At 39.7% G+C, this 15,115-nt stretch overlaps 1 protein-coding gene across 1 annotated transcript in view; it reads right to left on the minus strand.

The window, feature by feature from the left end:
• Positions 1–4,295: 4,295 nt before the first annotated feature.
• megf11 (multiple EGF-like-domains 11) overlaps positions 4,296–15,115 on the minus strand; it is a 328,088-nt gene continuing 317,268 nt past the window's right edge. The window contains exons 18-19 of the mRNA XM_036968560.1: positions 12,070–12,136; positions 4,296–5,782 (exon numbers count right to left, since the gene is read on the minus strand). Of these exons, the coding sequence (XP_036824455.1) occupies positions 5,586–5,782; positions 12,070–12,136 (264 nt within the window). The 3' untranslated portion in view covers positions 4,296–5,585. The remainder of the gene's footprint in view (positions 5,783–12,069; positions 12,137–15,115) is intronic.

The following is a 15,115-nucleotide window of genomic DNA, read 5'->3' on the forward strand; positions in this document are numbered from 1 at the left end:
GAGATAATGACATACTGTCGTATTACTGATCAACATCTGGCTGGAGATAATGTCATACTGTCCTATTACTGATCAACATACTAGCTGGGGATAATGACATACTGTCCTATTACTGATCAACAATGGTTGGAGATAATGACATACTGTCCTATTACTGATCAACATCTGGCTGGAGATAATGACATACTGTCCTATTACTGATCAACATACTAGCTGGGGATAATGGCATACTGTCCTATTACTGATCAACATACTAGCTGGGGATAATGACATAGTGTCCTATTACTGATCAACATACTAGCTGGAGATAATGGCATACTGTCCTATTACTGATCAACATACTAGCTGGAGATAATGACATACTGTCCTATTACTGATCAACATACTAGCTGGGGATAATGACATACTGTCCTATTACTGATCAACATACTAGCTGGAGATAATGACATACTGTCCTATTACTGATCAACATACTAGCTGGGGATAATGGCATACTGTCCTATTACTGATCAACATACTAGCTGGGGATAATGGCATACTGTCCTATTACTGATCAACATACTAGCTGGGGATAATGGCATACTGTCCTATTACTGATCAACATACTAACTGGGGATAATGGCATACTGTCCTATTACTGATCAACATACTAACTGGGGATAATGGCATACTGTCCTATTACTGATCAACATACTAGCTGGGGATAATGACATACTGTCCTATTACTGATCAACATACTAGCTGGGGATAATGGCATACTGTCCTATTACTGATCAACATACTAGCTGGGGATAATGGCATACTGTCCTATTACTGATCAACATACTAGCTGGGGATAATGACATACTGTCCTATTACTGATCAACATACTAGCTGGGGATAATGGCATACTGTCCTATTACTGATCAACATACTAGCTGGGGATAATGACATAGTGTCCTATTACTGATCAACATACTAGCTGGAGATAATGGCATACTGTCCTATTACTGATCAACATACTAGCTGGAGATAATGACATACTGTCCTATTACTGATCAACATACTAGCTGGGGATAATGACATACTGTCCTATTACTGATCAACATACTAGCTGGAGATAATGACATACTGTCCTATTACTGATCAACATACTAGCTGGGGATAATGGCATACTGTCCTATTACTGATCAACATACTAGCTGGGGATAATGGCATACTGTCCTATTACTGATCAACATACTAGCTGGGGATAATGGCATACTGTCCTATTACTGATCAACATACTAACTGGGGATAATGACATACTGTCCTATTACTGATCAACATACTAGCTGGGGATAATGGCATACTGTCCTATTACTGATCAACATACTAGCTGGGAATAATGGCATACTGTCCTATTACTGATCAACATACTAACTGGGGATAATGGCATACTGTCCTATTACTGATCAACATACTAGCTGGGGATAATGGCATATTTTCTTTATGTAAATAATGTTCACATTAAAAACCAATTGGATGGAAACCTGTTAGTCTCAATCTGAAACCCCAAAATAAAAATGTCCAGTATGTTATTTGCATGGTTTTAGGAACTAGGCTAATATATGGTGAATATATTATCTGAGCGTTTAATTAGTCATTTAGATTCTGAAACATCAAGTAGCATGTAGATAACAGCAATATAAAGTGAAGCTTGTATTCAAGAATAAGTCAGTCATAATATTATCAACATCTGTCTGGAGATAATGACATACTGTCCTATTACTGATCAACATCTGGCTGGAGATAATGACATGCTGTCCTATTACTGATCAACATCTGGCTGGAGATAATGACATGCTGTCCTATTACTGATCAACATCTGGCTGGAGATAATGACATGCTGTCCTATTACTGATCAACATCTGGCTGGAGATAATGACATACTGTCCTATTACTGATCAACACTGTCTGAAGATAATGACATACTGTCCTATTACTGATCAACACTGTCTGGAGATAATGACGTACTGTCCTATTATTGATCAACATACTAGCTGGAGATAATGACATACTGTCCTATTACTGATCAACACTGGCTGAAGATAATGACACAATGTCCTATTACTGATCAACACACTGCCTGGAGATAATGCCACAATATCCTATTACTGATCAACTCTGGCTGGAGATAATGACACAATGTCCTATTACTGAACAACATACTAGCTGGAGGTAATGACATACTGTCCCATTACTAAAATGATGTCTTATGTCTGTTTGAGTCCCAAATAGCTCCCTATGTCCTATTTAGTGCACTACTATGTAGCCCTATGGGCCCTGGTTGAACACTAGAAAGGGAATCATCATCTGGGCCCAGTGTTTCTGAACATTTCATCCTGATAAATGATCCTGTGTTAAATTCTGCTGCCCTTTCAGATGGATATCTAACATACATCATATACTACAACGAAGATCACTGAATATAATCCTATGACATTTTGGGCAAAATATTGTCTTTATTAAAAATGAATGTGGACGTCGTTCCCTAGCTGATCCATGTGTGTGATCTCTGGTCTACCCTTTTAGCTGGTACTGTACAGTGGACAAGCAGGCCCCAGTTTTTCAAAAAGTGATCTGATCGGATAGGGTTAAAACGCATAGAAATATAACGAAAAGAGAGGTGCGTCCCCATTCAAGTCAACGATACGGCTGTTCTATTCATTCTATTTCTATGCATTTAATTCTATCCGATCAGATCACTTTTGAAAAACTAAAGATCTATAAGGTTCTATCAAATTAGATAAAAGTAAAGTGTTATCACCACAAAACAAAATTCTAAATATATATATTTTTTTCATTTACACATTATTCCCAATGCAATCATCATATTGTTTTAAGGCCTAGTTTGTTTAGTCTGGCTCATGTTCATACATTCCATTGCTGTTTCACTTCACTTCAAGTTCTCACCAAGGGGTGTAATCATTAGCGCACGCCGTAGCAAACAGTTGCAAAACTTTTTCCCCGAAATGGAAAACGCTTTGCCACCTTGAATGGGGTTACCAAGCAGAAACAAACGGAAGCATCCGGTTTTCAGGGGAAAAAGCAGAGAAGAAGCCTGAAGACCATGATACTTCTTGTTTCATTGGAACTCGATCAGGAGTTTCTATTGGACAAATTTAGGTAAGTCCCTCCCTTTTTTGTTTTAGTTTGGTTCTGTTTGGTTCCTTAGTGAGGCTACTGTAAAGCATTTAGCCTGGTTTCAGTTTCACATTCAGGAATACCTTTCATCCGGGAACTGCAACTCCTGACAAGGGCACAGTTATAGCCTGAAATCCATAACCTGTTTTGTGCTAACGTTCCACTCCCTTTTACTCTGGGTCATGTTTGACATGACAAGGAGTAGAATGTTAGCACAAAACAGACTGGTAAATCAGGCTAGTACAATTTCATAACGTTGCACACATGACACAGATCGCACCTGATAAATCCTGTTATTATTTACATTGGGTTTTCTTCATTTGATCATGCTCACTTGTTTTGTTGTTGTTTTGTTTGTTACTAGTGTAAACAATAAATAAATAAGTCATTACATTATAATAAATACAAAATATCACTTAATCAGTCGTCACCAAATGTAAACGGACATGTGATTTTGAAAGAAGAAATGCTTTCACATAGTAAACAACTGTAGTCTGGTCAATAAATTATATTGATCGTAGTTTTACATCACTGATCAAGAAACCATGACTATATTATCTTACTATTTAACCATGCTTTATCAGTTTGGGACTTGGGATCCTATTGGATGGGATACTTGTACAGGTGGTACTTAGTCATCTCTAGTTCCCTGGGAATCTCTCTGTCTACCCAGAAGTACGGTCACTGGTGAGTTCCTGGGTGACTGAATGACTGCAGGAGTCATCATGTCTCTCAGTCACACCACAGAGAGAGAGAGAGCGCTCAGGTCTGGTCTGAATGACTACAGGAGTCATCATGTCTCTCAGTCACACGACAGAGAAAGAGAACGCTCAGGTCTGGTCTGAATGACTGCAGGAGTCATCATGTCTCTCAGTCACACCACAGAGAGAGAGAGCGCTCAGGTCTGGTCTGAATGACTGCAGGAGTCATCATGTCTCTCAGTCACACCACAGAGAGAGAGAGCTCTCAGGTCTGGTCTGAATGACTGCAGGAGTCATCATGTCTCTCAGTCACACGACAGAGAGAGAGAGAGCGCTCAGGTCTGGTCTGAATGACTGCAGGAGTCATCATGTCTCTCAGTCACACCACAGAGAGACAGAGCACTCAGGTCTGGTCTGAATGACTGCAGGAGTCATCATGTCTCTCAGTCACACGACAGAGAGAGAGAGAGCGCTCAGGTCTGGTCTGAATGACTGCAGGAGTCATCATGTCTCTCAGTCACACCACAGAGAGAGAGAGCTCTCAGGTCTGGTCTGAATGACTGCAGGAGTCATCATGTCTCTCAGTCACACCACAGAGAGACAGAGCACTCAGGTCTGGTCTGAATGACTGCAGGAGTCATCATGTCTCTCAGTCACACCACAGAGAGAGAGAGCTCTCAGGTCTGGTCTGAATGACTGCAGGAGTCATCATGTCTCTCAGTCACACGACAGAGAGAGAGAGCGCTCAGGTCTGGTCTGAATGACTGCAGGAGTCATCATGTCTCTCAGTCACACCACAGAGAGACAGAGCACTCAGGTCTGGTCTGAATGACTGCAGGAGTCATCATGTCTCTCAGTCACACCACAGAGAGAGAGAGCTCTCAGGTCTGGTCTGAATGACTGCAGGAGTCATCATGTCTCTCAGTCACACCACAGAGAGAGAGAGAGCGCTCAGGTCTGGTCTGAATGACTGCAGGAGTCATCATGTCTCTCAGTCACACCACAGAGAGACAGAGCACTCAGGTCTGGTCTGAATGACTGCAGGAGTCATCATGTCTCTCAGTCACACCACAGAGAGAGAGAGCTCTCAGGTCTGGTCTGAATGACTGCAGGAGTCATCATGTCTCTCAGTCACACCACAGAGAGAGAGAGAGCTCTCAGGTCTGGTCTGAATGACTGCAGGAGTCATCATGTCTCTCAGTCACACCACAGAGAGAGAGCGCTCAGGTCAGGACTGACACATTGGTGGATACTTTGATCTAACTTCTGTGGATATCATTTGTCTGACCACACGTCTATATTGGGAATATTAGGAACATGATGTCACCTTAGTACACTTTAAAATCAATGGTAGGATCCATTCCAGAGGTCCAGAGTGAAAAGTTGGAGTCTTCCCACTGACAGTCTTGGAGGAAACAGCAGATGAATGGTGGCTGGTGTGTGAGTCTCTGTAACGGTGAAGAGGAGGGGGCTCTCTCTCTCTTTCTCTTTCTCCTCATTAGGGTTTAAAGGGGGAGTCGATCCCTCTCTGTCCTCCTCAGTCCTCATGGTGTAAACTAGCTCCAACCCCTGCCCTCTATCGCTGATAGCATCCTCACTACTACATTGTCATCATGCATGGAAACGGGGAGAGGGCTGGATGTTAGTTTGGATGTTAGCCAAACGTTGTCAGAAACAATGTCAGGGGCTGGATGGAGGGACCAGGGTATGTCCCTTCCTCTAGAGCAGGGAGCTGGGGCTCTCTGGGGGAGGGGGTGGGGTGTCTGTGGGGCTGTGGCTCATGGGCAGGATGTCGTAGTGGCGGGGGATGAGGTTGAGGCCGCTGGGTAGGTGGCTGCTCCGGGGAAGGTCATAGGGATTCTGGGAGAAACCAGTGGCCATTCCATTAAGTCCCTGTAGAACACTAACAGTTGGCTCTGAGAGAGAGAGAGAGAGAGAGAGAGAGAGAGAGAGAGACAGAGAGAGAGAGAGAGAGAGAGAGAGAGAGAGAGAGAGACAGAGAGAGAGAGAGAGAGAGAGAGAGAGAGAGAATTAATAGAAACAAATAGAAGAGGATAAGTGAGGCAATGGGGAAGGTGGGACTCTCCTTCTCTAGATGAGGCCCCCTCATGGTTCCAATCTCTCTAGATGAGGCCCCCTCATGGTTCCAATCTCTCTAGATGAGGCCCCCTCATGGTTCCAATCTCTCTAGATGAGGCCCCCTCATGGTTCCAATCTCTCTAGATGAGGCCCCCTCCCCATTGTTTAGTTTAGGGCCTGAGGTAACTCAAATTTTAGACATCAATGAATGATCCACACAAAAGTCAGAGTCACGTTTGCTAATCTCAGCTCTGAATCTGGTCCTGCCTGAGCCTTATGAGAGCTCCTATACCCCTGACTGAGAGCTCCTATACCCCTGACTGAGAGCTCCTATATCCCTGACTGAGAGCTCCTATATCCCTGACTGAGAGCTCCTATATCCCTGACTGAGAGCTCCTATACCCCTGACTGAGAGCTCCTATACTCCTGACTGAGAGCTCCTATATCCCTGACTGAGAGCTCCTATATCCCTGACTGAGAGCTCCTATACCCCTGACTGAGAGCTCCTATATCCCTGACTGAGAGCTCCTATATCCCTGACTGAGAGCTCCTATACCCCTGACTGAGAGCTCCTAAATCCCTGACTGAGAGCTCCTAAATCCCTGACTGAGAGCTCCTATATCCCTGACTGAGAGCTCCTATATCCCTGACTGAGAGCTCCTATATCCCTGACTGAGAGCATCTAAATCCCTGACTGAGAGCTCCTATATCCCTGACTGAGAGCTCCTATATCCCTGACTGAGAGCTGCTAAATCCCTGACTGAGAGCTCCTATATCCCTGACTGAGAGCTCCTAAATCCCTGACTGAGAGCTCCTAAATCCCTGACTGAGAGCTCCTAAATCCCTGACTGAGAGCTCCTAAATCCCTGACTGAGAGCTCCTAAATCCCTGACTGAGAGCTCCTATATCCCTGACTGAGAGCTCCTATATCCCTGACTGAGAGCTCCTATATCCCTGACTGAGAGCTCCTATATCCCTGACTGAGAGCTCCTATATCCCTGACTGAGGGCTCCTATATCCCTGACTGAGAGCTCCTATATCCCTGACTGAGAGCTCCTATACCCCTGACTGAGAGCTCCTATATCCCTGACTGAGAGCTCCTATATCCCTGACTGAGAGCTCCTATATCCCTGACTGAGAGCTCCTATACCCCTGACTGAGAGCTCCTATATCCCTGACTGAGAGCTCCTATATCCCTGACTGAGAGCTCCTATATCCCTGACTGAGAGCTCCTAAATCCCTGACTGAGAGCTCCTATATCCCTGACTGAGAGCTCCTATATCCCTGACTGAGAGCTGCTAAATCCGTGACTGAGAGCTCCTATATCCCTGACTGAGAGCTCCTATATCCCTGACTGAGAGCTCTTAAATCCCTGACTGAGAGCTCATAAATCCCTGACTGAGAGCTCCTAAATCCCTGACTGAGAGCTCCTAAATCCCTGACTGAGAGCTCCTATATCCCTGACTGAGAGCTCCTATATCCCTGACTGAGAGCTCCTAACTCCCTGACTGAGAGCTCCTATATCCCTGACTGAGAGCTTCTATACTTCTGACTGAGAGCTCCTATATCCCTGACTGAGAGCTCCTATATCCCTGACTGAGAGCTCCTAACTCCCTGACTGAGAGATCCTATATCCCTGACTGAGAGCTTCTATACTTCTGACTGAGAGCTCCTATATCCCTGACTGAGAGCTCCTATATCCCTGACTGAGAGCTCCTATATCCCTGAATGAGAGCTCCTATACCCCTGACTGAGAGCTCCTATATCCCTGACTGAGAGCTCCTAAATCCCTGACTGAGAGCTCCTATATCCCTGACTGAGAGCTTCTATACTTCTGACTGAGAGCTCCTATATCCCTGACTGAGAGCTCCTATATCCCTGACTGAGAGCTCCTAAATCCCTGACTGAGAGCTCCTATATCCCTGACTGAGAGCTCCTATATCCCTGACTGAGTGCTCCTATATCCCTGACTGTGAGAGCTCCTATATCCCTGACTGAGAGCTCCTATACCCCTGACTAAGAGCTCCTATATCCCTGACTGAGAGCTCCTTAACACTTTACTGTGTACATTACTACATGACTGTGTACATTACTACATGACTGTGTACATTACTACATGACTGTGTACATTACTACATGACTGTGTACATTACTACATGACTGTGTACATTACTACATAACTGTGTACATTACTACATTACTGTGTACATTACTGTATTATTGTGTACATTACTACATTACTGTGTACATTACTACATGACTGTGTACATTACTACATGACTGTGTACATTACTACATTATTGTGTACATTACTACATTACTGTGTACATTACTACATAACTGTGTACATTACTACATTACTGTGTACATTACTGTATTATTGTGTACATTACTGTATTATTGTGTACATTACTACATTATTGTGTACATTACTACATGACTGTGTACATTACTACATGACTGTGTACATTACTACATGACTGTGTACATTACTACATGACTGTGTACATTACTGTATTATTGTGTACATTACTACATGACTGTGTACATTACTACATTACTGTGTACATTACTACATGACTGTGTACATTACTACATGACTGTGTACATTACTACATGACTGTGTACATTACTGTATTATTGTGTACATTACTACATGACTGTGTACATTACTACATGACTGTGTACATTACTACATTACTGTGTACATTACTGTATTATTGTGTACATTACTACATTACTGTGTACATTACTACATGACTGTGTACATTACTACATAACTGTGTACATTACTACATTACTGTGTACATTACTGTATTATTGTGTACATTACTACATTATTATTATGATTATTACAAATCCGGCTTTAAACTTCTTCACAACAGTATCTCGGACCTGCATGATGTGTTCCTTGTTCTTCATGATGCTCTCTGTGCTTTTAACGGACCTCTGAGACTATCACAGTGCAGGTGCATTTATACGGAGACTTGATTACACACAGGTGGATTGTATTTATCATCATTAGTCATTTTGGTCAACATTGGATCATTCAGAGATCCTCACTGAACTTCTGGAGAGAGTTTGCTGCACTGAAAGTAAAGGGGCTGAATAATTTTGCACGCCCAATTTTTCAGTTTTTGATTTGTTAAAAAAGTTTGAAATATCCAATAAATGTCGTTCCACTTCATGATTGTGTCCCACTTGTTGTTGATTCTTCACAAAAAAATACAGTTTTATATCTTTATGTTTGAAGCCTGAAATGTGGCAAAAGGTCGCAAAGTTCAAGTGGGCCGAATACTTTCGCAAGGTACTGTACATGTGAGATGAGTAACGTAAGATATGTACACATTGTTAAAGTGGCATTATTTAAAGTGACTAGTGATACATTTATTAAAGTGTCCAGTGATTAGGTCTCTATGTGGGCACCTGTCACGCCCTGACCTGAGTATTCTTTGTTTTCCTTTATATATTTTGGTTAGGTCAGGGTGTGACGAGGGTGGTATGTGTGTTTTTGTCTCATCTAGGGTTTTTTGTATGTCTAGGTGTGTGTTTCTGGTCTAGACATATTGTATGTCTATGGTGGCCTGGATTGGATCCCAGTCAGGTTGCCATTTTCCAGTTTGGGTTTGTGGGTTATTGTCTATGTTATGTTAGCACAGTGGTTCGATAGCAGGTGTGGTCATCTTGCTAGTTTGTTTGTTTGAGCGTAATTTGTGGTTTTTCCGTCTTTCATTAAATCATGCATTCACACCACGCTGTCCTCAATACGACGATCGTGACAGCAGCAGCCTCTCTGAGTTAGTGATTGCTGTTTTGCAGTCTGATGGCCTTGAGATAGAAGCTGTTTTTCAGTCTCTCGTTCCCAGCTTTGATGCACCTGTACTGACCTCGCCTTCTGGATGATAGCGGGGTGAACAGGCAGTGGCTCGGCTGGTTGTTGTCCTTGATTATCTTTTTGGCCTTCCTGTGACATCGGGTGGTGTAGATGTCCTGGACTTACTGTGTACATGTTTTATTTAATTTTATATCACCTTTATTTAACCAGGTAGTCTAGTTGAGAACAAGTTCTCATTTACAACTGTGACCTGGCCAATATAAAGCATAGCAGTGCAACACAAACAACACAGAGTTACACATGGAGTAAACAAACATACAGTCAATAATACAATAGAAAAAGTCTATATATGATGTGTTTAAATGAGGTGAGATAAGGGAGGTAAAGGCAAAAAATAGGCCATGGTGGCAAAGTAATTACAATATAGCAATTAAACACTGGAATGGTAGGATGTGCAGAAGATGAATGTGCAAGTAGATTAAATAAAGGGGAAATAAAATTTAAAAAAATGTACACAGTAAGTCCATGACACCTACAGCACCCGATGTCACAGGAAGGCCAAAAAGATCATCAAGGACCACAACCAGCCAAGCCACTGCCTGTGTGGGGTGCAAAGGAGCTAAATAAATAACAGTATTGGGAGGAGGTAGTTGGATGGGCTATTTACAGATGGGCTATGTACAGGTGCAGTGATCTGTGAGCTGCTCTGACAGAGCCTTGATATAATACATTTTGATGGGTAATGGATGGGTAATGGATGCATTAGCAGTATGAGAATAAAGGCTACTGTATAGGAGTTCCTGTTTAGGGCAGTTTAGATTGACACTATAGTTAGTCTGGCCAGGCTACAGTAGGAGAGAGAAGAGGAGGAGAGAGAAGAGTGGAGGAGAGAGAAGAGGAGGAGAGAGAAGAGAGTAGGACTGGAGGAGAGAGGAGGATAGGAGGAGAGAGGGGAGAGGAGGAGAGAGGGGAGGAGACATACTCAGGTGGTTGCAGTACGGTTACGGGTTAGAGAAGAGAGGGGAGATGAGAGAGGAGGAGGAGGAGAGAGGAGAGGGAAGAAGACACCCAGGTGGTTGAAGTTGCAGTAAGGTTAGGGTTAGAGAGAGAGAGAAGGAGCAATACCTAGGTGGTTGAGGTTGCAGTAGGGTTAGAGTTAGAGGAGAGGAGAGGAGAGGAGAGAGAGAGAGAAGTTGAGAGGGGAGTGGAGGAGTGACGGGAGAGAAGGAGGAGGAGTGAGAAGAGAGAAGAGAGGAGAGGAGGAGTGAGGGGAGAGGAGGAGACATACCCAGGTGTTTGAGGTTGCAGTAGGGTTAGGGTTAGAGAGAGGGGTGAGGAGGAGAGAGGAGTAGAAAGGGGAGAGGAGGAGGAGAGAGGAGAGGAGAGGAGGAGACATACCCAGGTGGTTGAGGTTGCAGTAGAGTTAGGGTTAGAGAGAGGGGAGAGGAGGAGAAATGGGAGAGGAGGAGGATGAGGAAAGAGGAGGAGAGTGGAGAGGAGGAGAGAGAGGAGAGGAGGAGAGAGGAGGAGCCATACCCAGGTGGTTGAGGTTGCAGTAGGGTTCAGGTTAGAGAGAGAGGAGAGGAGGAGCGAGGGGTTAGGAGGAGAGTGGAGGAGCCATACCCAGGTGGTTGAGGTTGCAGTAGGGTTCAGGTTAGAGAGAGAGGAGAGGAGGAGCGAGGGATTAGGAGGAGAGTGGAGGAGCCATACCCAGGTGGTTGAGGTTGCAGTAGGATTAGAGAGAGAGGAGAGGAGGAGAGAGGAGGAGAGAAGAGGAGACATACCCAGGTGGTTGAGGTTGCAGTAGGGTTAGGGTTAGAGAGAGAGGAGAGGAGGAGCGAGGGGTTAGGAGGAGACATACACAGGTGGTTGAGGTTGCAGTAGGGTTAGAGAGAGAGAGAGGAGGAGAGAGGAGGAGAAAGGGGAGAGGAGGAGGAGGAGAGAGGAGGAGGCGGAGAGAGGAGGAGGCATACCCAGGTGGTTGAGGTTGCAGTAGGATTAGGGTTAGAGAGAGAGGAGAGGAGGAGAGAGGAGGAGCGAGGGGTTAGGAGGAGAGAGGAGGAGAGAGGAGGAGACATACCCAGGTGGTTGAGGTTGCAGTAGGGTTGGAGAGAGAGGAGAGGAGAGGAGGAGAGAGGAGGAGAAAGGGGAGAGGAGGAGAGAGGGGGAGACATACCCAGGTGGTTGAGGTTGCAGTAGGGTTAGAGAGAGAGGAGAGAGGAGAGGAGGAGAGAGGAGGAGTGAGGGGTTAGGAGGAGATAGGAGGAGAGAGGAGAGGAGGAGACATACCCAGGTGGTTGAGGTTGCAGTAGGCTCTCCACTCTGATCCATTCCTGACTCCTTTCAGGGAGCTGGACTGATGAAGGAAACACACTGTATTAACATTAGGGCTGATTCAAATCTAAGACAAAAATGTATTGAACATACAAGATAGAATAGAGATATATGCAGGTATTGATATATAATGGTAAATAGATATGATGGCATATTTCGATATATATAATGGAATATATATGATATATAAGATATATGGTATATGGTATATATAGAGATATGGTATATATAGAGATATGGTATATATAGAGATATGGTATATATAGAGATATGGTATATGGTATATATAGAGATATGGTATATATAGAGATATGGTATATATAGAGATATGGTATATATAGATATATGGTATATATAGAGATATGGTATATATAGAGATATGGTATATATAGAGATATGGTATATATAGATATATGGTATATATAGAGATATGGTATATATAGATATATGGTATATATAGATATATGGTATATATAGATATATGGTATATATAGATATATGGTATATATAGAGATATGGTATATATAGATATATGGTATATATAGAGATATGGTATATATAGAGATATGGTATATATAGAGATATGGTATATATAGATATATGGTATATATAGAGATATGGTATATATAGAGATATGGTATATATAGATATATGGTATATATAGAGATATGGTATATATAGATATATGGTATATGGTATATATAGATATATGGTATATATAGATATATGGTATATATAGAGATATGGTATATATAGATATATGGTATATATAGAGATATGGTATATATAGATATATGGTATATATAGAGATATGGTATATATAGATATATGGTATATATAGAGATATGGTATATATAGAGATATGGTATATATAGAGATATGGTATATATAGATATATGGTATATATAGATATATGGTATATATAGACATATGGTATATATAGATATATGGTATATATAGATATATGGTATATATAGATATATGGTATATATAGATATATGGTATATGGTATATATAGAGATATGGTATATATAGAGATATGGTATATATAGAGATATGGTATATATAGAGATATGGTATATATAGATATATGGTATATATAGATATATGGTATATATAGATATATGGTATATATAGATATATGGTATATATAGACATATGGTATATATAGATATATGGTATATATAGATATATGGTATATATAGATATATGGTATATGGTATATATAGAGATATGGTATATATAGATATATGGTATATATAGAGATATGGTATATATAGATATATGGTATATATAGAGATATGGTATATATAGAGATATGGTATATATAGATATATGGTATATATAGAGATATGGTATATATAGATATATGGTATATATAGAGATATGGTATATATAGATATATGGTATATATAGAGATATGGTATATATAGATATATGGTATATATAGATATATGGTATATATAGATATATGGTATATATAGATATATGGTATATATAGAGATATGGTATATATAGAGATATGGTATATATAGATATATGGTATATATAGATATATGGTATATATAGATATATGGTATATATAGATATATGGTATATGGTATATATAGAGATATGGTATATATAGATATATGGTATATATAGAGATATGGTATATATAGATATATGGTATATATAGAGATATGGTATATATAGATATATGGTATATATAGATATATGGTATATATAGATATATGGTATATATAGATATATGGTATATATAGAGATATGGTATATATAGATATATGGTATATATAGATATATGGTATATATAGATATATGGTATATATAGATATATGGTATATATAGATATATGGTATATATAGAGATATGGTATATATAGAGATATGGTATATATAGATATATGGTATATATAGAGATATGGTATATATAGATATATGGTATATATAGATATATGGTATATATAGATATATGGTATATATAGAGATATGGTATATATAGAGATATGGTATATATAGATATATGGTATATATAGAGATATGGTATATATAGATATATGGTATATATAGATATATGGTATATATAGATATATGGTATATATAGATATATGGTATATATAGATATATGGTATATATAGATATATGGTATATATAGAGATATGGTATATATAGAGATATGGTATATATAGATATATGGTATATATAGAGATATGGTATATATAGATATATGGTATATATAGAGATATGGTATATATAGATATATGGTATATGGTATATATAGAGATATGGTATATATAGAGATATGGTATATATAGATATATGGTATATATAGAGATATGGTATATATAGATATATGGTATATGGTATATATAGAGATATGGTATATATAGAGATATGGTATATATAGATATATGGTATATATAGAGATATGGTATATATAGATATATGGTATATATAGAGATATGGTATATATAGAGATATGGTATATATAGAGATATGGTATATATAGATATATGGTATATATAGATATATGGTATATGGTATATATAGAGATATGGTATATATAGAGATATGGTATATGGTATATATAGATATATGGTATATATAGAGATATGGTATATATAGAGATATGGTATATATAGAGATATGGTATATATAGAGATATGGTATATATAGATATATGGTATATATAGAGATATGGTATATATAGAGATATGGTATATATAGAGATATGGTATATGGTATATATAGAGATATGGTATATATAGAGATATGGTATATATAGATATATGGTATATATAGAGATATGGTATATATAGATATATGGTATATATAGATATATGGTATATATAGAGATATGGTATATATAGAGATATGGTATATATAGAGATATGGTATATATAGAGATATGGTATATGGTATATATAGAGATATGGTATATATAGAGATATGGTATATATAGAGATATGGTATATATAGAGATATGGTATATATAGATATAT

Source organism: Oncorhynchus mykiss, chromosome 30 (assembly GCF_013265735.2).
Source record: "Oncorhynchus mykiss isolate Arlee chromosome 30, USDA_OmykA_1.1, whole genome shotgun sequence".
NCBI lineage: Eukaryota > Metazoa > Chordata > Actinopteri > Salmoniformes > Salmonidae > Oncorhynchus > Oncorhynchus mykiss.